The following is a 25,894-nucleotide window of genomic DNA, read 5'->3' on the forward strand; positions in this document are numbered from 1 at the left end:
CACCTCCCCTTTCTCATTTCTTTGAGTATCAGGCAGCAGTGAGAACAGAGTATGCAATGGTAGCGGTGGTGGGCCAGTGAAAAAGGGGGAGGTGGGGGTGGGAGGGGGGGGGCTACCATGTATGAGATATCACATCTAATAAATCCTGCTACTACATTAGATTTAGTTTTAAACTATAATTTTCGAGCCTTGAAGCTTTTTGTATTTAGTTACTTGATATGCTTGTGATCTGAACCCTTGAAAGCCGCGCAGTAATGAATTTAATCTTTTGTCATGTTAATAATAACCTTGAAAGGATACTTGTTGTGCAGGATACAGAAAAATACCAATGGAATGGGCTTAAAAATTGGAAAGTATCAACATTGACTTGGAATGGTGGGGAATGGCAGATATAAACAGGGAGTCCAGAGAGTGAACATGAAAAATTTAGGATAAACATGTCAAGTTTAAACAAAGCTCTTTTCTTGTTTTTTTTCTTTGTCCCGACAACCACCACAAACATAACACGAATATATAAATAATTCTAACGAGCTTTATTATTAAAATCATCGACGCGAGTCTCAAGCCTAGTTCTGTATTGAGTCTGAATGAGAGAATCTCGATTTTGTGAATAAAAAAAGCGCGCTGTAACAGAAGGGTAAATTCCCCGCCTGGCGATTCAAGCTTTCCAAATATTTGCTTAAAATTTGTTCCAGTGAACGAGGATTTTGTGGAACACTGAAGCTGTAATCATTAAGATTTACAAACATTTTAAAGAGATTCCATCCATAGACGATGAACTCCCAGGCAACTATTTACAGCCGAGAGAGTTTTTCACACTAATTTCCAAACGCTGGGTCGTTTTTTTTTTGTCGAACAAATGAAATTCAAACCAGATTCGAAAACGCTTGCTCTATAAGGGGAATTTTCCACCACAATGAGGAACTTCTCGTGAAATCGCACGCTTCAAAATAAAAAACACGTGTCATCCCCCACGACAAAAAAAAAAAGACAAAACCAAAAAAAAAAAAAGGTTTCGCAGCATAACGCGATATACGCGAGATTTACACGTGAAAAATTCTGGTTAGTTCGTGACGGTAGCAATAATTGGATTCTAATTGTAAAGCCGTCAGTACTAAGCTACTTTAAAACGTTTGATATTAAGGCCGACAAAAGCTCTTGAAGGACATAAAAGTGAATTAATAATGACTAATAAGAAAACATCTGCACTGTTTTTCATCCAAACAATGCATAGCAGGTCACCCTATTGTTTTCCCGCACTTAAGGAGCCCCTCTTGACAACGACAGGTTTCTTTGTATGAAAGGAGAATTTCACCTATAATCAGACTCCTTTTGACTGCGTCCAATGACAATGCATTAAAGTCAATAAATAGTCTTAAAAACCTCGAACAGCTAGGATATATCAGATAGGAAATATGTGTTGATTCTAGCTAATGATCTTGAGGTAAAAGCAAATTCAATATCTACATCTTTTCAGCAACAGAAACACGATAATTAATATTTCCAACATCAGGTACAATCTAGTGACCTAAACGCTATACCCAATTTTGCTAAGATGTGTTCAAGGCCTCTTGTAAATGGCTTTGTAATTCATACCTTCCCTGGATAATTATCTATTCACATTGTTAAAAAGACGTCGGTGTCCCCGCAAATTGTTACAAATTTTGTGTTCGTCTCAAAGTGCTTTTTATTTTATTTTCTCCACAAGACGGGAGAAACCCACTGAGATACACCATGTTTTTTCTCCACATGGTCGCCCTGTTTTGCTATTAGTAATTTAAATTCAAAACCCACGCCAATTTTATGCTTTTAATAAGGACTTAGTACAGGCGAAACCCTCTGTAGCGCAGTCGTTGGGAAAAAAATTTTGAAGCGATTGCAACGATCTTTAACCCGGATGTCGAGTGATATAAGGAGATGATTTAGCGAGACCACCGGGAGTAGCGCCGAAATATCGAACGAAACGGCTCAGCGTGCTGACTGTTGATGGACAATGCTGAACGCTGGAAATTAACATTCACAGTTGAACAAATATGAAATTCTATATGGACTGTCAAGCAAGGAGTCATTTACATATGCGTATGGACTGTTACGAACACTAAATGTTTCTTAAAAGATTAATTTTCTGCGTGCCCGAGTTTAAGGTTCCTGTTTGGCATATTGAGCCATTGGTAAACGATTATTAAACTTCATAATAACAACCTGGTCATTTACAAGTACGTCAATCGATGTCTTGGCATTGTTTTAACCAACAAGTTGCAGGGAACCGTTTGGTAAAGTCGAGACATCGAATAATTCGTTTGTTCATGGTTTGCAGCCACTGACCGCGTCGCAGAATTTCAAGTTCCATGAAAGAAACATAAAAATTTAGCATGGAGTCTAAGACGGCCTGCTCTTCGGAAGGAGATATTTAGTGAACTATACATGGCGAGGCGTGTTCACTTCAATAACGAATTACACAAAAAGCATCGTATTGTATTAAACGTAAGCGGACAACGGTATACGACAGAAAGGAAGTGTTTACAAAGACATCCACATACTCTTCTCGGAAGCGAGATGTTAACCAGGTTTTTTGATCCTATTAAGAAGGAATATTTCTTCGATAGAGACCCATATTTGTTTCGATACATATTGAATTTTTACCAATGCGGGAAGCTTCACTCATCGCCCGACGATTGTCCCGTTGCTTTTAAGGACGAGCTCGACTTTTTCGGGATTCCTATTTGTGAACTCGAGGACTGTTGCTGGTACACAACAAACACTGATGAGAAAGAAAAACACCCGTGTCACTACGCCGTGAGGAAAGCTAGCATGAAGGCGGTACATTCTGGTAATTACCTCGATTGGAATAAACGAGAAAATAAACAAGGGATTATTAAAAGAAAGAAGATTCCCGCGACGAGGTCAAAAAACTTTACACAACCTAGTAGAAGCCCAAATCATGTACCATTGACAGAGAAACGATGCGGCAACACACGACAAAAGTCGGATAAGAGAGCTGAATTTATACGGGCGAAACACTCTGAAGAGAGTGAAAACTCAACAGAAAAGTGCTCGAGTACACGCAAGTGTGAAATAAATTGCAGATGCCAACCGCATAAATCCAAAATAGCACAACGATTATTTTATTTTTTGTATGGGTTGTTCATAGTTCTAAGCGTGGCTACCACAACGGTGGAGACAATTGACTGCGAGGATGGCGTGAAATGTTTAGTGCTCTATCCCGACTTGTTCTTCGCCTTTGACGCCACCTTTGTGGCTGTATTCACCGTAGAATTCCTCATACGATTCGCTTGGTCAAAGAAACGCTGTGCATTCATGAAAGATTTCTTCAATGTGATAGATTTACTTGCAATATTGCCCTACTATATATCGCTCATTGCGACGCAGTTCGTAACCACCGACAGCGTTACGCTTTTAATAACTCTACGTGTTCTACGTGTCGCGCGGATAATGAAATTAACCAGAGGCTCTACGAGATTGAAGTCTTTGCTCTATACCCTAAGAAACTGCTCAACAGATCTGCTGTTTTTGTACTTCACGTTCACCCTAGGGATATTGCTGTTTGGGAGTGTGTTGTACTTTGTGGAAAGTGGGGAAGATTTCCGGAGTATTCCTCATTCCCTCTGGTACACTTGCGTGACGATGATGACTACCGGGTAAGGCAACATTGCAGTTAATTGAAGTTGAATAAATCATCATATATTAATCTAAGATCTATCAAATCCATATTTACTATTGGTATAACTGATAGTCATTCAAATTGGGTTATTTTCGACTCAGCGCGGCAATAACACGAGGTTTATGGGTTGAACTACGTTGGCGCAAAATAAAACTTAGCAGGGAGACCTTGCCGAGCAATGACTCGACTTGCGTTATACGACTTGTTCTAGTCAGGCTAAAGCCTATCCACAAATTACTAGGATGAGTCTACAGCTATTTGCAAATTTTTCCCTTTTTATATGAAGTTAAGTTTAGCACGACTGAATTGAATTGCACGTTTAAAACAACTGCTGAATCCCGGAACTGACTGATCAATTTTATTTGAGCTTCTAAAAACTGCATCAAGATGCTTTGACAAGGCCTCAGGCGATATAATTTTAATCGGCTGCAAACACAGTCTTATTAGTATACCAACCGAAACATTTCATGACGTTTTGTGTTAAGTTTTTTCAAGTTTTACTTTAGACATCGATCGGGTAAACCTATTACGAGCAAACTACCGGTCTATGTGGTGCAATTGTGTTTTGAGTCAAAGAACGTTTATCTTGTTTTGCTCAACAGGAAAATTCCTTAATGTTACATCCCCTAAGGGCATAGACAATGTGGTTTTTTAGTGGGCATTCGATATTTTTCTTGCGCTCAAAACAAGAGTTTTACCAATAGCTTCTAATTCACTTTAACTAAAAAGCCCGGTTAGAGACCCACACAATGAAAATCTACATCTATGTCCACTTACGCTTTGGTTGAAAACTGGTTGCTAGGTAACATTACAGACACAGGTTTTGCATGTGTTGCCGTAATGATCGGTTTCTCGGATGTATTTCGTATTTGTGGTGGAGTTATCGACAGTAACTGATCAAAATAAATGTCACGCGATCATTCCATTCACAAAAAAAAAGTGTTTTTTTTTATTTTATTTTTTATTTCCATAGCAAAATATTTGAAATAACAGAAAACTAGAAGCGTCTGGCTGAGATACAAAGTTAATTCAAAAGCTTTTTAATACTTGAGTCGATACTTATCGTTTACGATAGAAGCTTTGATATTTGCTCTTTTCATCTAAGAATCTAAAAACTCATAGGCGCCAGTGATATTATCCCAACGTGACAACCCATAAATTAACCCAAAATTTTGAACACCTTCCATTTTTTTACGTGAATGGGAAATTACATAAAGGCGGTCGCTATTTTACCTGTTTACATATTCTTAATTCTATTTTAGTTTTTATTCAATGTTTTCACGTGTCAGTAATATTTCCTTCTTCAAATGACGGTGTTTCAATTTTAGATCGTTTACCAATTCCTGTTACCATCTGAAAGTGATTGGGGCAGCTGTCTCAAGCATGATGTCAAAAGAGAAAAAAAAGTCCAAAAAGTCTTCATAAAGCTTAGGGCAATTATCGTGTTTTGACTAATGGGCATCAGAACAGATCGGCAAACAGTCTGGTAGCCAAATTTTAAAAGAAATTAATAGTCTGCTAGGAAAGTTATTCATTGTTTTCTCCGGAGAAAAATAAAACAAATAAATGAGTTCTGGAATATTCAAGAAACGACAACAAATTAATTATAGGTTTTCTGTGAAAACTATCGTGGGAAAGTTTTCTCTCGACAGTTAATACTGATGCTCTCTCAGATCTACTAAAAGCAAAAACACCGAGATAGAGTGTTAATGTAGGTTTTATTTATAGAAGGTAAGATTTGACAGTGGCAGAAACAAAGATAGACCTAAGGCCCTCTTTAAATAACCTCAAACAATTAAACCAAATCGAAAGAATAAGCAGTGAGGAAGCAGATTAATTGGCTATTTATAAGCGTGGTTGAGGATTTGAAGCCATGATTTCCCTCAATCAAAACAAGATTCGAACCCAGGACCTCCGCATTGCGAGCGTGACTGTCTCACCACTCGACTACGCTGTCTGTATCTTAAGTTACTTTGTACATTTTCTTTGAAAAAGAAGGAAAAAAAAAAACCTTCCAAGGTCGCCTAAACCAGAAAACTGGAAACCCATCCATCTATATTCAAACAAGCTTCGAAATTAATCCTCGATTCTCTTGGATTGCTTTAGTGCGCTCTGTGACTGCCTCAAAAACTTATCAAGCGATCGGGTTCCAACTTACTTTTCATTGACTGCTTGTACAATTTGCTTTGTTCTGACTGGCCCATGAGGTCATATTGATTTTGGTTTTCGACCCCGAGTTGAACAGCGCTCAACAATCAATTTTGCCACGCACCGCACGCAGTCTTTACTGTAGCTAAACAAACAAACTATTTGTCCTTTTGTTTTACTTTATTTTACAGGTATGGTGACGTTGTACCTGTATCAGTATTAGGGAAGGTAATTGGTGGAATGTGCTGTGTATGTGGTGTGGTAATAATGTCACTCCCAATTCCTATTATGCAAGACAAAAAGGTTATAGTGCAGAATTGAGAGGAAAGCGCCGATATTTTCAGATTTATACCATTTATTAAATTAAAATAACTAAGAATATCAGCTTATGACCGCATTGACTACCGGACTCAGAGCAAAAATGAGTTGGGCTTGCTGATCAATCACGCACAAGCGAGCGGAGCTGAAGAGCATCGTCGTCCATAGGTTGTCTTTGCTAAAGTAAATATCGAAAAATTTTTCTTTGATGAGTGAAATCTCCAAGGAAAAGTTGTAAGCGTCACACATGGATATGGAATTAAACTTGAAGCGTCATGCAGTCTTGCAAAATCAGATCCTGAAATACTTACAGTTCTCTCAAAAAGACGTGACCTGTATGCGTGCTGTTTTGGTGGTCTAGAGGCTGCTACTGCATTTAACCCTTCACATCCTAACATCAATATGCATATTCTCCACACTGTTCCTTATACATTTCCTAAGGTGCTGACAAGGAGAATTTGCTAGCCAATCATAAGGTTCCTTCCCTGGTGATCATTTCCTTTATTCTCATTATCTCAATGTGTGATTCAGGAGGATATTGTAGGGAGAATTTGGATGCTGGTCACTCCTGGGGAAGAAAGGGTTAAAGAAGGGTGTACAAATACCCTGTCTAGACCAGAGGCATTTAAAAGGAAAGGGATATTGTAAATTAGTTATTTGAAAGTATCCATCAATTGATCCAAGAAGTTAATGAATAAAAAGCTTAGCCAATTGCACGCCATTTCGCTTCGTTTGCCCTTTCTTTTACTTTTACGACATACATCAAATAAGAAAAGAGACGCGCATCAGTGATCAATTTAGCTATAGGAAAGGTGAACCACTTTGGTCAAAAGTCTGAAGCTTAAGCCGGTGTAACCCTATGGATAAACATAGCTCCGCAGAAGGCATTGAAAAGTGTTCATAAATCGTACTCCGCATTATTAATAACCATTTCCTGTGTTTTTTCATTTCGTTTATGCTGTCTCTAAAGAATTCGATGCCAGTCGAATGAAAGCTTCTGTGGATGAATTATTAATCTAGAAAGGTATACCAGTGAAGTGCAGAGGGCAGAGCAGTCGTCTCTGACCGTTTCCCAGTTAAATTCACTGTTCACTTGCAACGCGACTCAATTTGAATCTCTCTGTTTTGAATGACCGGCAAAGCATACAATCACGTTACTCATCTAATAAGATCCTACACGCAAGACAAAAACGGCATAAAACAAAGACCGTGGGCTTGCCACCCACAGTGCATATCGAGCCTTTTACGGAGAGCTTTCCTTGCCGACCGTGCGTCGTAGGGAAAGCTTCGCCCGCGGTTGCATCCAAAAAAGGCCAATCAAGATAGGGACGGGGCCACATATAGTATGACATCAGAATTGTCCAATTTTCTCTGTCAATGATTTTGCATTCTGTAAATTTCCAGAAACACCGTATTTGTATTGACTCTCAATACAACTCTTACATGTTGTTTTATTCTTTCGAACGTCGCTTTCCCTCCTTTCGACGACGGCAACGCCGCGGACGACGTCGGTTAATAAATGAACCCATATTTTACCTACGAATCTCGCGATATTCGTCATTTAGTTTGTTTCTCACTGTCAAAACTTTCTCGAAAATGAATATGGGACACAGCGTTAAAAAGACCGTCGTCGTTCACCTTTTCCAGACAACGCAAAGCCTAGTTATTTTACGTTGTTGTTTTCCCGAGAATGCAGAATAATTTATTACTTTTTAGTTACTAAAATTACTTTTTCTTTAGTGACGTTGCCGTTGCCGTTACCGTTGCCGAAGTTGTTTTCTTAAACTCCCTACCAAGGAGACTAACCTGTTTACTCAGCTAAAATGTGTCTTCAGACCACACGCGTGTACTGCAAGTCTGTCCTTGATTCAATTTGTACCTAAAAAATTTCCTTCATGCTACATTCGAGACAGGTACTTTGCCACTCAAGGATAAACAAGTGCTGAATTCGACACTTAAAAAAAGAAAGGAAAGCTTATCAGGTCAGTTGTTTTCACTGCGGTTGAAAAGTGCAGAGGTGTTAAGAAGTCCTCAACTTAAAAACTTCATTAGTTTCACCTGAGCATTGGAGAGGCTACCACGTTGCAAACTGGTAAGTTAATAAGAGTTCATTAGGCAATTACCCCAAAATAAGAGATTTGAGAGAGCTGCATAATCTCAGAATACTTATCATTACTCAGAACTGGCAAGCCAAACAGTAATTGTCAGTCAGTCTTCCAGAAAACCTCTTCACTGTTATGAATACAATAGTAAAACTGACTGACCTGACTTAACGGTTTTAGTAAACGAGGGAATTCTTTCCTTGAATGGATCGGTTTGGTAAGTCCATTAGGATAATCGCTGAGGTTAGAGCTGTTGCCAGGTGTAATCAAATTACAAAATTTGGGTGCACTCCTCTATACTGTCTAGAGCGAGGGAGCGATGGAGAAAGATTTATTCACTTGAATACGAGGAGGGGCTAAAAAAGGACCCGTTAGATAAACCCTATGCAAATTTCGAAAGCATCTGCTACGGAAAACATCCCTTGTTACATGCATTGGCAAAGAAAACTTGTAAACACTTGCAACGGAAAAATCTCAGTATAAGGTTTAAGGTTAAACCATTTAAGGTTCCCGTGATAATTGTTTATCGAGATAAGAAATATAGTACTTATCACCTTCTCCCCGCCAAAAAAACTTAGAAAAAGGAAAGGTTCTCCACGTTTCCATACATTAAGTCCGCTTTGCAATATGTTCCATCAGTTTGGTTATCTGTTGACAATCGTTCAATCACGATTGCATATTGGGATGTTTAGGAACCTCTGAACAACTGCCCACTTGACGCAGTCGCACATTCTGGCACACTAGATACTATTAGATCTCAGAGATGTTTTCTTATGCCGATAAACAACGTGAACCACGTTTTCAGAAATTTGACGAGGGGCGTGCACATGGTTTGGTGCGATCCAAACGTTCCTTCACTCCTAAATATTACAAAACATTTTGTCACGTTTTCCATTTTCGTGGCCACAAGAAACTTGCTGGTGTATAATTGCGGCCTAAATCGCCAATAGATAATATGGAACTACTTTAGAAAAAGAGGCAAATTAGTATTTCAGACATCATGAAACGAATCGATACGGCATTGTTTTCATTTTTGCCAAATTTTTGCTTCCTCTACAGTGAGCCAGATAAGTCGATATTTTTTAGGAAGAGGATTTAAATTCAAACATAAATTTCAATTTGTATGCGAATGTTCTCATTGTTCACATTTTGGAGTACGAAGGAGAAACTGCTTTAAAATCGCAAATAAAAAATGTTAGCATAAGTAAAGGGATTCGATTTGTTTCTTCATCACAAACGGACTTACTGCACCTTCTAATGAAAGGCGAAATATGAATGAAGTTGGTGATCGATCATTGAATATCTTGGATAATTCATGCTCTGAAATCGACGAATTCCATTTCTTCCAATATATAAAATTATTATGTTGTACCACCTTTAAGTCTGTCTGATGCAAACCCATTGTTAAGGTAATCAACAACTATAGTAGTTACCTAGTAAAAGTATTGTGGACGTGTTCCTCCAACACCTCAAAATTAGGTATGGTTTTTTTGTCTTGCAAATCGTTCCAAAACAAATGAATGCTTTAGTTACCGACGAATTCGACCCGTGAAATAAGACAGGCTAAAACTTACGCGAAATTAGACTGAATCTAAAATAATATAGCCAATTTCTTTAAGTCAATGAAATAATTTCTACTATGATTCTTTGCCGCATCTAAACTTCAGTTTAGTTTTACTTGTTTATGTTGATTTTTATAATTTTTTTTAAAGCACTCGATCAAACACCAGGTGATTCTTGTATTCTGGACCAATCGCAACGAAGCAGCTGATTGAAAGTTAATTATGTAATGTGGAAATTATTTTTTTGAAGAAAATGCACTGGGAACAGCCACAATTTGTTTTCAATTTGCTTTAATTCAGCGGGTTATTTCTAGAAGTTTATTAGTCAACGTTGTCTACATGTCTGTGAAGGCGGCAGCTACTTCAAAGGGGATGCTGTTTTAAGGCTCTTTCTGTTCAAGAGGTATGATTTATTGAGAATAAGCTGTCGGATAAAATGCGCCTACAATCAACTAGGTAATAATTTCAATGTGGGAAGTCAAACAACACTTGAAGACGGTAGTGATAGACATGGATAGCTGAGAATTAAGCCATATCGCTAAATTAATATATGAACAAATAGACCCTAACTCACCATGACTGAATTAAGAACTTTCGGAGCGGATTCGAAGGTGCTGGTTGAACCAGAAATAAAATAAAAGCCTTCTTGACCAAAGCATTGAGGTAGGTATAGAAGGTTTTATTCATTGTAGGTCACCTTATGCAAATTACGCAAAGTAAAGTGTTTCTCTCTATTACTTTTGTCGTAACAAAGACACTAAACAACATGCATATAATTATGAATTTACACTGTTGTCCTGAGAGGATAGTCAAAGATATCATCCACATGCGACAGTTTTCTCCTATGAGTGAAAAAAAAAATAAAGATTGGAAAAAAGGTATATTTGCTCTTTGAAACAGCTGAAAATGGCAACTTAAATTTTTAAAATTCTCCTCGACGATTCATTTCACCTGCATCAAGTTCACGTTGATAATTAGCTAAAAGCTTCTCTCATTCGCAACACAAAATTGTTGACTTGGCTATTACTATCCCTGCGTTAATTGTGTACAGAAGAATATCTTTTTTACACCAGAGACTTTGTCGCCGGAAGTATATATATATATGTATGTATAAAATTCCATACTCACTTGAAGAGCCTCACAATTTTTTTTCTTTTGCGCTCAAAGAAGGCTTATATGATAGTTGTAAAGCTTCAGGGGACGAAAAACTTTTGTTTTCTCAGTTCATATGTTTATGACATCATAAGCAAAGAATAAATTGCTGGTTAAGAGTATGGACAAGCAAAGTAACCAAACCAAGCTCTAGCAATATCTAAGAGATTTGAACTGATTGCTAAACGTGATTAAGGACTAGAATCGAAAAAAAAATTACCACGTAATCTTTGACACGCGCGGCGCTGGCAGAGAAGTTTCTGTAGGACTGTTTTTCTCCGATGCAATTTACACATCGTAACGCTGCCGGCATATTCACGGTTTTTACCAACTTTTTATACTTATGCCTTGCGCATGTAACGTTAGTTTGCGAAACTATTTTGATTTTTTTTATTGATTTATTTCACCACCATGTAAGCATACAAGAGGAACACATTTACAGAAGGAATATATAAAGGGAAAAAAGGGCAAGAGATAGATTTACTCGTAACACCATTCCTTGATTGATAAAAAGATTTATAAAAAATATCAAAGCAGTGCGTAGGATAAATAAAACAAAACAAATAATGATAATAATCATTATTATCATTATTTTCTCATTAGATATGAGAAAATTAGATTCAGGAAAAAATCAACATAAATATAACACACAATTGATACACATACACACTACAAAACAAATAAAATGTGTGTAGTATGCTTGTAGGAAAGTATGTTCAACAAAAGTTACACTACCCAAACACTAATATTTACCATATATTACCATATTTATCATATTACGAGCATTTCCTTTCCATAGGAAAGTATGTTCAACAAAAGTTACACTACCCAAACACTAATATTTACCATATATTACCATATTTATCATATTACGAGCATTTCCTCTCTACAAGGCTTATATGCTCGGATTCGGTCAGGTTCGTAAAGGTTCTTCTAGGGGCAGACCACAACACCAACACGTTCCCCACACTTTGCGATGAGTGTGTGGGTTCTTTAACGTCCCCCATTAACTAGTACCGAGAAGATGCAGGTGACGGAGGCTACGGATTTTCGTACTCATCCGAGAACACTAGAATGTCTAACCGCTTGCAGATATCAAAGGCAGCACATTCTCCTCAGTTATTTTAAGACCCTGAGTGTGGGTTCGGTCCGGGCCTTGAACCCCGACCTCCCGCTCAGTAGTCCGCTGCTCATCTAAATGAGCTAACCAGGCGGCGGTTAGGGTTAGATTTAGCAAACAATTCCTTTTTTTTTTTTTGACGTCTCATTCTCTGCCATTTCTTTACGTACAGATTTTATTCAATTTTTTGTTTTTTGGACAGAAAGTTAACTCGCCGAATCAATTTGATTAGAGAGAGAAAAAGCAGACAGGAATCTGCAGTTTTTTCAATTGCAGGTGTCTTTTGAGGATCAGCTAGTAGTTATGCGCTCAAGAATTTTGTTTTCCTTTGTGAGTCCTGGGTAATTCACTTGACCTACACCCAAAAATAGATAGACAGAAAACATATTAATTAAATAAGACAAAAAGATAAAATCAAATATGAACAGAATCGAAATAGGATAACAAAGCCCCGGTAACATCGATTTTAACATTGAATATTTAAAGCGCCTCAGAATATCTTTGGAATTAATAAAATAACAAAAGACTTTCATTGCTAGAAAAGCTATTTATTGTTCATACCTTTATTTGTATAAGAATCTGTAGAACGCGTTTGTACATTGATCGCGCGCGGCAATTTAGAAGAAACAAAGACATCTAATTTCTCAAGTTTCATTGTCCTGACAGGGCAATATATTGATGCCATTGGCTGGTAAGTGAATAACTTGTCAACTTAATAACAAAAGAGGCTACGATATTGTGCAGTTTTTAATTTTGATGTTACAGGTTCTGAATGGGACCACAAAAGCGCTCGTTTGACGACTCAAATCGACAGTTAAGAGAATGACCTTGACATTACGGCAATTATCATCTCCCCCTCAAGGTTTATATCAAATAACTAAATTCTATCCTTTGAGTTTTCGAATTGATATTAAGAATTTTACTTTGCAGGATCAAGCATAATCTTTCCTTTTTAATTAGTGGCTTCTGATGCTCTTAGTGCGACTTAATTCCAGCTTCATGCAAAGCTAACAAAAAGATTTCCGACACAGAATGGTCGATCGACATCCTAAGGCAAATACTAATAATATGTTCTATGGCCTATATCATCAAAATTTACTTAGGGGAAATAATGTCAACAAACATTTACAGCAATATGTTATTACTTCCTCCATAGAAGTTTTCCTTTCGAGCAACAAATGGTTTCCACGCAATTGTAACAGCCAATAAGAAGCCTTTGCGTTTATCTTAGATATGCAAGGCCACTCAAGACAAATTCTAATCAGTTTGTGTTCAATAAGGCTTTTAATAACCCTCTGCTTGTGAGAAGTCAAGATGTCGACGGTCAGATCTGCGCTCGGAATGTCTGGCTCGGCGTAAATGTTTAAGGTACATTTTCAAGGTAGGAAATCCTTGTTATTATAAAATGCCGGCGATAGGGCAATAATATTTGTGGATTTTGTTTAACAAGAAGCATCGTCTCTTGTCCGCGGAAACTAGACTAATTACATGGGAAAAAGACCACTGAAATATTTCCCTGTAGCGATGTATTCTTCAGATAAAAGCCGACGGAACTCATTTACCAAATGATATTCTTTACTATGAAAATATAGCAAATCGCTTTTCAGATTTTAATTTAAGTGCGAGCGCAAGAGACAATCTGACGAAATTATATCATAGCTCGAATTCTCCACCTAACAATTCGAAATTATGTCTCTTTTACTTAGCCATAGAAGTTGATCTCGTCAACCAAGGTTAATGCTCGACTTTGAATTTCAATTTCTTTTGATAAAAAGAAATGTTGCTATACTCATAAAACAGCGAGAAGTTGAAATTACTGTCAGCTTTGCACCCTTCAAAAACATACAATACACAAACGCAACTAAATATATACCGAATACTACGTCAATAACGAGAATCGCACGTGAAAAAACTCTGGAGAATTAAGAAAATCAAACAACAATACCAAATGCTTTTACTTAGAGACAGTACCCAAGAAATACTTTTCTTTATTAGCGCAGTTAGAAGATATAACAATAAAGGAAATGCAAAATCGATAAGGAGCTTTTATTCCGATGTCTGAAAGAAATTTGCATGTGCCACTGAGAAAGTCAAGTGACAGTTGGTGTTATAAATTTAAAAAAGATGGATATTGAAACTAATTACCAGAAAAATGTCATATAAACTAATTCAAATGTCCGGTCTTATCGACGGCGATTGGTTAAGGTAATCATGAACACGGTTGAGAATATCAGGTACTGTCGGTAGGAATGGCTTTCACTGTAGACAAGGCTTCAACTGAGAAAATAATTAAAAACCGCTGTTAATCGAAACTCGAAACTCTCAGAAGGAAAAATTCCATCTTTTCGATTCACTGGGCCCCAAATAGGCTCTAGCTATCATTAGACGCGGGTGTTTGAAACGAGACTTGAGCTTTTTAGGTTTTTCTCACTTGTTTCCCAAAACCTTGACTGACGATTCAATATCGACCTATTGTTCACTACTTTTGTCAGAGATAAGTAAAAGCGCAATTTGTGAGGCGAAAATCCAATTAAAGTGGCCTGAATTAAAAACAATTTAGGGGAAGAGGAGTCAGTGAAACTCGGATCTCGACGGGCAAAGGCTACCAAGGAGAAACTATTCCTGGTGGGCGAGTTACGTAAAAAATCGCGGTTGCACTTTTGGTATTAATGTATCAATACCCTGCTAAGAGAACGCAAACTCTCTAGACATGAAATAATCTTAATTGTCGTCTTCGATATTGTGAGTCAAACAAGCACCCGCACAGAGTCTTAAACATTAATTCATTTTGGCGTTTGTACCATTGTACCATTTACCATTAGCGCGGACCATGAAGCTTACACTGATGAAAGCTGCTCGTTTTCCGACAGTAAAGGTCAAACTGACCTCTAGTCTTCGCGACTGCTGCATCTTATATTCTAACAAACTATTTGCTTTCGAATGCTCATTTTCGAGAACATAAGTTCACACAACCTAGGAAGATGTTTACTTTATACAAAACTGAAATTGTGGGTGTCACATTATGTTCTTGTGATTTAGAATTCTGCAAATATTTTTGCATGAGCTCTACTTCCGACAAGTATAGAAAAAATATGCATAATTTTTAAAAGCAGCTTGATCATTATCTGCGTAATAATTGTTCTACAGATATGGAAATTCAAAATTGGAAAATTAAATTTCGCGATGAAGTGAAAGGACCGTGAAAACGCACAGACTGGTACATTACTTTTCCAAGTATTTGATAAAATCTTTTTCCGTATAATTAAGGGTTGAATGGCTTGCAATTGTATCAAAGAAATAGCAAAAGAGCGTTCGGCTAAGTTTAGTATAAACAAAGAAACTGCACATTCGATGCAAATACGGAAACAATAGCCGTAGAATTAAAAGTGACAAGCTATCCTCGACTTAAAAAAAAAAAAAAAGTGCAAAACTGAACGAGACAGGGCAGAATGATCTTTCACAAACGAGAAGCAAGACTAGGGGGGGGGGGTCATAGGAAATCCTCTCTGTAAATGGCAGGTAATTTTGTTTGCCCTTGCGTCGCTTCCACGGCTGTTTTGTTCGACGAGTTCAGAACAATTCATGCTCGTCACAAGAAATTTGCGAAAATCTTGATGTTCACCGAATGTTTTTCAATTTCCTTAAATTTTTGTATCTTTGCATATCCGTAGGTTAAGACCCGTAGCAGTTTTCAGTGTTTCAGTGATCAGCTAGAGAAGAATAAAAAACAATTCATAGTGGAACGATAAACATAATAGGAAAACGGAATAATTTAAATAAAGGTTACCTTTGTCTTATTTTGCTTCTTCTAGAAAACTAGTAGAGGTCACTTTCAAAAACCGAACTGCGAACTTCTCTTAATTAAGGGAGCTGTGATCGAGTGCAAATCCAAAAGGTATCTATGGTTTCTACATATAAGGTCTGATGATTAAGCTGTAGACCACATGTTAGTCTAAAAGCATTTCACTGTACGATAAATATTGGAAAACTGGACTGATTTGGTATCAACTTTAATATGGTGTTCGACTGGGCTTTTTTATTAGAGATGTTATCATCTGTATGCCTTTCTTTCGTCAACATTGGCATAACACGTATGCCAGCTATATGAGAGGAAAATGAGAACTCAAAGGTAAAGGATCGAAGATTAAAAATTAATTGATATTTTTAAGGTAAAAGGTTGCAAATGGCGTCTGACTCGTGCTCTTTAGTAATCTTTTTATGAGCTTAATTTATCAATTTTCACGGATGATCGACAAATGACAAGCTTCTCGTAAGTTAATTTCCACCGGTAGATAGGTTGTCAAAGAAAATTAACAATTTAAAAAACACACTTGTTTCTGGATGAGCACAAAAAAACAGGCTTGAACAACAGTGATGAGCGTCGAATATAATGCTCGAAATTACTTCCTATTCTCCACTGAGATAACTAAGCTAATCTCCAATTTGGCGAAGACTTCAACATCGAGAAAATATCAAAATTTATTTCGCGTCGTAGAAGTAGCAATATAGTTTACATGTAACAAAACCTGAATGAAAATGGCACCCGTAAACAAACTATTTCACATTATCCAAAAAAGATTCATTTCCGTCAAAAAAAGTGAATTATCTACGTTTTCTCTAAAGCAACAAGAGCAACTGAATATTGACAAATTTTGTCTCTTGTTTAATGAAAATTGCAAAAGCTAAAAGTTGAGTATTATTTTTATGTTTTATCATCTTAAGTAAAGGATTACTCTGTCACAAATGTGAGGACCTATTTAGAAACAGATCCGCGGTACTATGTGCAATTTATTTCCATATAGGCCCAGAGTTTTTCTTTTCTGAACAGCGGAAGACTTCAGAAGAAAAAAACACTTCAAAATACTTAAATTTGTCATAGCAAGTTCAATCAGGCAAAAAAGGGGACTGTGGTAATTTACTGAAACGATTCAATTTCACCAAAGTTAAGAGGCAAATGAGCCTCAAATATGAATTAAAATAATTCATGAAATTTTCCTTTTAAGTTGCCGGGAGGCGAGATTCTCTGTCAGCGCAATAATGTAATGCTAAAACCATAAAGTTCCGTCATGGATTACACCCATTAAAAACATATAATACAGATAAAATCCCGTTTGTTTTACTAATACTGACAAAAAAAAATATATGATCATCTATTTCAAGTATATGTGATTCAATTGGAAGTTTTATTTCACATAATTACAGAGAAGGAAATTAAAAAAGCTCTTAAGATTTTAGTTTGTCTCAACGCAGACTCAGTACTTCAAAAATTTATACAAAAATCATTCAAATAAAGTTTTCAGCTGGTGGCCGCGTCAAGTGTCACTCATTTTCGATAATCTCAAGAATATTCTTAACGTGAATCATTCGGGTCGCCCCCGAAGTCGACTCGCGAGAGAAAAGATATCAACACTCACTCAAGTGGAGTCTTCATGTAAGGTCAGCATTTTTTTAATTGACAATACCCAAATTCAAGCAGCATTTTATTAACTCTTCTCTACCCCTTTAGAGCGACAAATATAAACAAATAGTCGAAGGGAAGCGAAATTAATGTTTATTCACACACGTCCATAGTCTTCTCTTCGTCTACATAAAAGTTGAACTGCATTCTCCAGCATGTGCTTAGGAATAAAGGTTATTTCCACTGGTTTTGCTTGTTTTTTTCAAATTTCATTCACTCAAAAACTCTCTCTGATATACTAAGAGATCACCTGAGCAGTTCCCTTGAACTGCTGCTACATTCAGTGGAATAGCTTTTGATAGGTGTGTTCCCGTAGGTAACTCGAATAGCGAATTTTATTTTCCTGACCCTCAAATAATGTAAATATTATCAAGAAGGAACGAATTCAGACGTTAAATTCAGAGAGAGTTATTAGTAGGATAGTGCAACTGCTTTTAGATTCCTTTGACATCAGCTTATTGTTGGAAAGCTTTATTTAGTACCATAAATAAAACGTTACGGACAAAATACCTGTCGCAGGTACCAAGAAAAAGAACGCAGTTCGCTGCAAAAAAATTATGTGAAGTTCTATAACCTTTAGGGAGTGGAGGAGGTTGAAGGGAAATAATTCACTGGTTTTCACTTTGACCAAACACATATTGAATGGCACCTACAAGTGTATCTGACATACAGTTCTTATTTCTGATCGAAAAAAAAAAACATGATGACCCCCGATTAATTGCATTCTTCAAGTTCTTTATAACCTGTACTGATGGAAGAGGATCGCGTATGAGTAACATTTCACCACATTTATAGCAAGGTATATGGTATTGAGCAATAACATCTGCAACTCAACATTCTCATTTTGACATTTAGTGGTAAACTCTGAGTCATAATGATATTTTTGTGGTTCTCAGAGGAAAATTATTGAAACCACGTATACTACTCCGGGCATCCGTTTATAGAGTTTAATTAGAAAGTCTTTGAGAGCTCTTCGCCTGTTGGTATATTCTGCTGTGTTCTTTGCAATGCGTTTCGAGCAGTAGGCAGAAAATTAAGAAAGAAAGCAAAAATATATCTTTCACATATAGTTAAACTATATTGTTCAAAAGTTTGCATCCTTATAAAGAGGATTTGAAGACCACTTAAATTATGGACTTTTGATTTTCTTTGATGGGTTTGACTGTTTTTCTGGTTTATTTCTCGTGGGCGTAATGATGGAGAAATATAAAATGCACTCTGTTTGACATCCAAATTCTACGTCATTATGCGGTTGAGGGTTAACCAAGACATGACCCTTGGAAGGATTAATTTCAAATAAAGCACACGCAGGCTAAAACGCAAAAATATTTTTTTTCTAGTTCTCCTTAAAATTATGTAAACTTTATCAACTTGAATTTAAAAAAAAACCCGCTAGATTATGATGTAAAGTCATTCTTGTAGGGTGACAATTCGGAGGATCCCTAAATTAAACATTCACCCTCTATTTTGCAAATCATTATTGCAAATCTTGCACATCATAATTTGCGAGATTACTGATAAACATAAAAAACGTGAAAACCATGCAAAAGCACTGAAAAAGGATGGTAAAGGATATAGAGCATTACAACAAACTGCAATTTACCTCCTTCAAAATTTCAGGCATAATCAGTTGTTAAAGAATTGTAAACTGAACATCTCTCATTTGACGATATCCGAGGCAAATACGTTCCTGTTATCGTTATTTGCGATAACCTCCCTTTTCAACTGACATTTCCTATTATCCCCAAAAATTTTAAAAATAACATTTGCGTGCGCTAATAACGGGAATGAAAGATTTCCGCTTCCTAATGAGAACTACAAATGAAAATGGCGACGTGGTCTAATCATATTATTTGGTTTCCATTTGAATTGCTTTCATTTTCCATTCAAATTCCATTTGATATAATACAATTTTACTTCTGCAGAAATTCTCTCTCTATGGTATTTTTTCTAAGATTAACTTTACCTTGCCGAGGTCTCAATTTTCTCTAGTTAACCCGCCTTATCATTAAATGCCGCGTATTTACATTTTGACGAGGTTGAAATTGATATTTTGGAAGAAAAATAAAACGAGTCAATTTTCCTCGAAAAAATTTTTTCACGAAGTTCCATGTTAAATTCGAATTACTTTGACGTCTGTCAATAATTCTTTCTTTAAAACCAACTACGCGTTTGAAATAATGAATTATGTATAATAATGCACAATAAACTTCCGCCCTGTATAAACTTCCGTTCATCTCGAATGCTGATTGGTTAAACGACATGCTTATCGGGTTACAATTCACAGAACTTCTATCGTCAAACTTTGAAGAGGATTGGACACAGGCTATAGAAGTCGATTTCAGGTTGTGTTGTAACATGTGAGCTCAAAGAGAAGAGGTTATGTAACACAAGGTAAGTAGGTAGAAGCGGGTCATTTTTATTATTAGCTTGGACAAGGGTGGCTTTTAATGACACTAACCATATGACTATTTTCATTGTTTTCCAAGTCGACGCAAAACAGCGTTGAAAGCGACACAAATGCAACATCAATTTACAATGCATTAGTTACTATTATGACAGGAAGAGACTAAACGGAGAAATTCAATGGGAAATTGCACATTCACTGTTTTTTTCATACTGTCAAAGTCTTGGTAAACATGCTTGAAGTGTCCAGTTCATTGAGCACGTACACGATTTGATAAGATTCTAGTATGCTTACCTTTGCATTTAGTGTTAACCTTTAAAAGAAGCTATTAGTCTAGTTTGGAATTAAAAACTATGGTGAAATTTTTACAAGCATTGGTCGCTATGTATCGATGCCCCTCATGAAACTATATTGTTTACTTTTTGTTTTGTTCCTTACTGTTTATTTGAATAGGTAGTAGAAAACAATCTGAAACCACTTAGCCTCCACGCACTCGTAAAAACCCAAACAGACTGAAAAGGAGACAATAGAAATTCAAAATACTTCAGCTTTTAATTGAAGATATTCCTATTGGCTCCTAAAAAAAGTAGTTTTATTGTTGAACAATAGATATTTTTGCCACGAGTTACGAGTAAGACACCACATATGCAAAAAAAGTTAATTTGAATTTTGAAAAGTCTCACTTGATACATCATAAATAAACGAGTTTCGTATATCCCACACTCTGACCTAGCAGAAGGCGACTATTAGGAAGAGTTTTTATATAACACTCAGCGTTATCTTTTTATTAAAGGAAGTAGATTTTTTTAAGAAACTGTGGTGCTGTGTCGGTGGGGTATTGAAAGATAATTTGTTTTTATCAATTGAGCTGATTAAGTGTATTGGCCACCGTAAGGATTTTCTACAGCCGACGTTTCGAGCGTCAGTCCCTTGTCAGACCGAGCAAATGATGAAGATTGGATTCTCAGAATAACGTCGTAGCAGACATTGAAATAAAAAACTGCTTGAGTGCACGCACATAAACTGGGTTTTATTACAGTTTATGCAAATTTTTACCAATGCGCGCATGCGCGTGTCACATATAGTTATTTCGTGACCGCACGAAACCATCATTTTCTTGCAATTGTCGTTGTTATTAATGTACAGTTGAACCCCGGTAACTCAAATTGCCAAGTGAAATTTAAATCACTTCGGGTTATTGGAGTCTCGAGTTATAAGGGTTTTAAATAAAAAGACCAGAAACACTTGATTAAAGAGGTTTTATACTTATACATGTTTTATTGTGAGATTTCTAGCAATGTAAGAGTACAAAAACGAAAATGAAATCCAAAAAAGGTCAATTTGTCATAACATATAAATAAGTTTATATGCAATCTTCCGGTGCAAAATTTTATGGTTCATTGGTCCGCGAAAGTGAAAGTCGAGTTATCGAGGGTAAAATTACAAAGTACCTGAAGGAAAATAAAAATTGCCTCGAGTTCGCGGGGTTTCGAGTTAGAGGGGTTAAAATTATAGTAAAAATATGAAGCAAATCCAAGGGAAATCAGTTTTGCTTCGAGTTAGCGGGGAATTCGAGTTACCGAGGGTTCGAGTTATCGGGGTTCAACTGTAGTTGTTTTTGACAACTATGCTTTTGTTGCAGACTAACTACAAGGAACAGCCCATGTCAAAAACATTAGTCAAAGAAAACCCTTGCAAAGCTACCTGAAGGCTTGATGAATGACACTCCAGTCTAAAAATAGACACAGCAAGTTAAGAACAGAGAGACTCGACAAAAAAATAACGATCAATGTCAGCGGTCGGCGTTTTTGTACGTGGGATAGCACGTTGAAAAAGCATCCAAATACTCTGTTAGGAAGCGATGCGATCAAAGGGTACTTCGACAATGACAAAAATGAGTACTTCCTGGACAGAGACCCTCACATGTTTCGTTACATTCTCAACTACTATCGCGATGGAAAACTACATTATTCCTACGACGACTGCTTTGGAGCTTTCAACGAAGAACTGAGTTTTTACGGAATCGAAGCTGATAATCTAAACGAATGTTGCTGGGAGGAATGTTACAATCTCTCCAAGAAAATTTGTTCTAAAAATGAAGAAGTTTCGAAGTGTTCCTGCAGTGAGTCAGTTCCACGAAAATCTTTCCTGCGAAAATTTTTCTGGAACCTTCTCGAAAACACAGAAAATCCGCCACGAGTAGGAAGATACATTCAAAGCTTTCTCGGTATTCTCATATATATTAGTGTTGTCGGTACAATCGTCGAGACTGAGAGGTGCTGTAAAGATAAAACTTGCGAAGAAACATACCCTCGCTTATTTTTTGCTGTGGATGCGTTCTGCATGATTCTCTTCACCGCTGAATACATCTTTAGACTCTACGCCTCTGAAAACCGTCTTAAATTCATCATTAACAAGATGAACATCGTGGATTTACTGGCAGTTACGCCTTTTTACGTCATTCTAATATTCAATCATTTCTCTCAGGACTCTTCGTCCGCGGTGGAGAACGCGAGCAGTCTAAATGTCCTGCGCATGCTCCGAGTCTTTCGCATTTTCAAGCTCTCACGTCATTCGAAACACATGAGGCAGATGGGAAGGGCATTAAAACGCGCTATCGTCGACCTAGGGTTCCTGTTCTTTGCATTTCTGTTGACAAACATGGTATTTTCAAGCGTGCTATACTACATCGAACAAATGGAGGCACAGAAGACTAAATTCAAGAGTATTCCAGACAGTATGTGGTACACTATTATTACTATGATGACAGTGGGGTAAGTTCTCTTCATCGTTACTTGCCAGTGAAAGGTGTAAATTTTAAATCCTTTTCTCTCATCAAAAAAGTGGCCTCGATTTCTAAAGAGTCAACTTTGACCATACTCTCGGACGAACTCTGGGAGGCTCAGACGATAACTTCGATAGTTGCTCATCCCCCAGGGAAAGCGAACTAATTTTCTGCTCTATTCCTATCAAAAGGATCTAAATGAATGTTGCAGTACTTCTTCCATGATTCGAAGTAAAAATAATATGCCCACTTGTTGCAATCCAAACCATTATACTGCTTCATCCTACAAATTACTGCTCGTAATAACCTTATATTACGTATATGCGTTTGACGCACTGAATTCTAAGAAAATCTCACATGACCGAAAACCGCTTTTTGGTGTGTAAATTGAAATAGTGAAAAAGGATGCTTTGATAAAAACGACCCTACTTTCAAATGCCCAAGTTTGAGCGAAAAATATGGCTGACGTGACGTGACGTCCTGTAAAAACAGTCTATCGTTGGAAATTTAATTCCAGACCAATTACAATATCATTTTCTTAGCTGATTTCAAAATTGTGAGTTCGATGTTAGGAAGCTACTTCCGAGATACCCGAAGCCTCTGGTCTAAAAGGAGGATTGGTACAAAGACTTTGTGATAGGCACTATTTTTTTGTATTCTTGAAATCAAACACGGCTCCCGTAGCTGCGTCTCGCACTTCTCATTTTGAAAGCGAGCGTTTTAAGAACACAAAAGTGGCTTGTTAAATAAGACAACTGAAAAATGTTATTCTGCTTTTCAGGTATGGTGACATGATTCCTATCACTGATCTGGGAAAAATTTTGGGTTCGTTATGCTGCCTCTCAGGTATCATCATGTTGGCTCTTCCAATACCCATCATACAGGAAGGAAGCGCAGAAGTCAGAGAAAAAGAACAACAACAACAAAGCGGCAACAACAATGGCAAGAATGACAGTAACACTCAACAATAAACTGTTTCGAGAGGCGCCTGCTACAAGCAACAGTCTAGCAGTGTTATGAGGACAATCATAAAGCTTTATGGGACATCGTAGTCGCTTGTATCTGGTCTTGTGTCAAATATATCGTAACATTATTGAAGAGGCCAAAATATTACCGAAGAACAGTTCAAAAGCGATTATAGCTAAGGATCCTTGTTTTTCAGTGTATAACACTAAGTGATAGATGACTGATTTTAGCTATGGGTCCCTGTTTTTGATTTTAGCTAAGGATACCTGTTTTTTAGTGTATACCACTATATGATAGCTGACTGAGTTTAGCAAAGGATACTTGTTTTCAGTGCCTACCACTAAATGATAGCTAACTGATTTTAGCTAAGGATACCTATTTTCAGTGTATACAATTACATCATAACTGACTGATTTTAGCCAAGGATACCTGTTTTTTGATGTATACCACTAAATGATAGCTGACTGATTTTAGTTAAGGATACCTATTTCCAGTGTATACAACTACATCATAACTGACTGATTTTAGTTAAGGATCCATGTTTTTTTGGGTATACCACTACATAATAGCTAATCGATTTTAGCCAAGAATAACCGTTTTTCAGTGTATACCACTAGCTGACCACCAATGGATTCTGTAAAACAAGGTTACATTGTTACAATTTCTCCATGTTGACTTGAAGGCATCGCAGGGTACTTTGCCTTTGATTCCCTTAAAATGGGTTTTAATGTACACAGTGCTAAATAATCTAGTTTTCTAGTAAAAAGAAAAACGGACAACTACTTTAGTTTGTATGAGTTATGGAATGCAGGGGAATTGGTAAAGTTTAATACTTACGTTATTCGTAACCAGCTTAAATCAGTTAAATATACTGTTGAAACTTTGGTGAAAAAGAAAAAGATTGCTCGCATTCTTTCCTTCAGATCATCTTCCTGCTATTAATACAAAATAAGGTCTCAGTGGGGTTAACCGCTAGCCGTAAAACGATCCAAAATTTTAGCCACTAGACGCAAAAAAAAATAACCGTAAAAATGCTTCCTCTGCGTCATTTTATGTCATTTTGGGTTAACAGTCTCCGTAAAGTGGCCAAAATTTAACCATTAGCTACCACCTCAATAAGACCCTTAAATAAGTGTTTTACCGAAAAAGAAAGTTTTAATAAAACACACAGCCGGGACTTGCACTTATTGAGGGAAAAAACATGTCTGTTCTCGCGCAATGAAGTCACAGGATATTGGCACTTATGTTCGTTTTAACTCTTAAATCCCTGAGAGAGACCAGAATCTAAATTCTCCTTTCAATATCTCCCATGAATCAAAAATTAAGGTCATAGGAATAGAGGAAATGACAATCAACTGAATAACCTCTTGATTGTTAAAAAAATTCTCCTTACCAGCACATTAAGAAATGTATGGTGAACAGTATGGAGAATATGCATAATGATGTTAGGGTGTAAAGGGTTAAGAATACTGAGGATCCACGAAACGAAACGATACAAAAAAAATTTAAAAACAAGACAAAACAAACATTGACATTTATTTTGCGCCTCTTCAAGAGCAGCGAGTCTGAATTTCAATCGACGCAATTTGCCGGGGGGGTGGGGGGGAGGGGGTGAGAGAAGGGTGGGTAGGGGTTCCGTGGAGTACGGAGGTGGCTTGTTGTTTTATTTCCTAATTTTTTTATGTTATCGTTATCATTATTATTTCTGGATGTTATGTTACAAAGTATCTCTGGTCAAAATATATGAATTTATATACGAAAACTAACCAGACTTTTTTTTTAATATTCACAACGAGAGCACACATCTACACGTTTGATTTAGATCTCTCCCCTACTTTGTGTATAAGTGTAAACAGCTGACAGGTGCCATAAATATATCAAAAAAATAAAGACTACTTCACTTTCTTTTATGGCGAAACTAACCAATCGGTCACAGTAAAGCACAAAATTATATCTAGTTAAGCAAACAATGAAAGCTATTAGCATTTCCAAAAAACTCTAAAATGTGTGCATTTTAAGCAATTTTTCTGTCCGTAAGTGAAAACTAATACTGCAGTTTAATGCATATCGCTGGCTGTATTTCAGTGATCTTTAAAAGCCATCATTGTATTATTTCATCTGGTGGGTAAAATTAGTCCATATGTTGGATCAAAAGCTTGCCTCGTTCTTTAATTTGTAATGATGCATTGTGTTA

At 36.8% G+C, this 25,894-nt stretch overlaps 2 protein-coding genes and 1 long non-coding RNA gene across 10 annotated transcripts in view; 2 read left to right on the plus strand and 1 right to left on the minus strand.

The window, feature by feature from the left end:
- The window catches only part of LOC131777171 (uncharacterized), a 31,766-nt gene that overhangs the window by 3,109 nt on the left and 2,763 nt on the right, over positions 1-25,894 (minus strand). The gene's annotated exons all lie outside the window — the stretch shown is intronic.
- LOC131777168 (potassium voltage-gated channel protein Shal) lies at positions 1,664-6,852 on the plus strand. Its single transcript, XM_059093393.2, has 2 exons — positions 1,664-3,659; positions 6,022-6,852. The coding sequence occupies exons 1-2, from the start codon at positions 2,425-2,427 to the stop codon at positions 6,149-6,151; spliced, it is 1,365 nt and encodes a 454-aa protein (XP_058949376.2). The 5' UTR covers positions 1,664-2,424; the 3' UTR covers positions 6,152-6,852.
- Positions 10,121-24,868, plus strand: LOC131777170 (potassium voltage-gated channel subfamily D member 1). Of its 8 annotated transcripts, XM_059093394.2 has the most exons (5): positions 13,346-13,465; positions 15,897-15,979; positions 19,830-19,936; positions 21,592-22,723; positions 23,516-24,868. In XM_059093394.2, exons 4-5 carry the CDS (start codon positions 21,669-21,671, stop codon positions 23,703-23,705), a joined length of 1,245 nt encoding a protein of 414 aa, XP_058949377.1. In that variant the 5' UTR covers positions 13,346-13,465; positions 15,897-15,979; positions 19,830-19,936; positions 21,592-21,668; the 3' UTR covers positions 23,706-24,868. The 8 variants fall into 8 exon arrangements, with proteins under 8 accessions (XP_066014818.1, XP_058949381.1, XP_058949377.1 ...); XM_066158721.1 differs by lacking the exons at positions 13,346-13,465; positions 15,897-15,979 and adding an exon at positions 10,121-10,215; XM_059093398.2 differs by lacking the exons at positions 13,346-13,465; positions 15,897-15,979 and adding an exon at positions 12,879-12,946.

Source organism: Pocillopora verrucosa, chromosome 11 (assembly GCF_036669915.1).
Source record: "Pocillopora verrucosa isolate sample1 chromosome 11, ASM3666991v2, whole genome shotgun sequence".
NCBI lineage: Eukaryota > Metazoa > Cnidaria > Anthozoa > Scleractinia > Pocilloporidae > Pocillopora > Pocillopora verrucosa.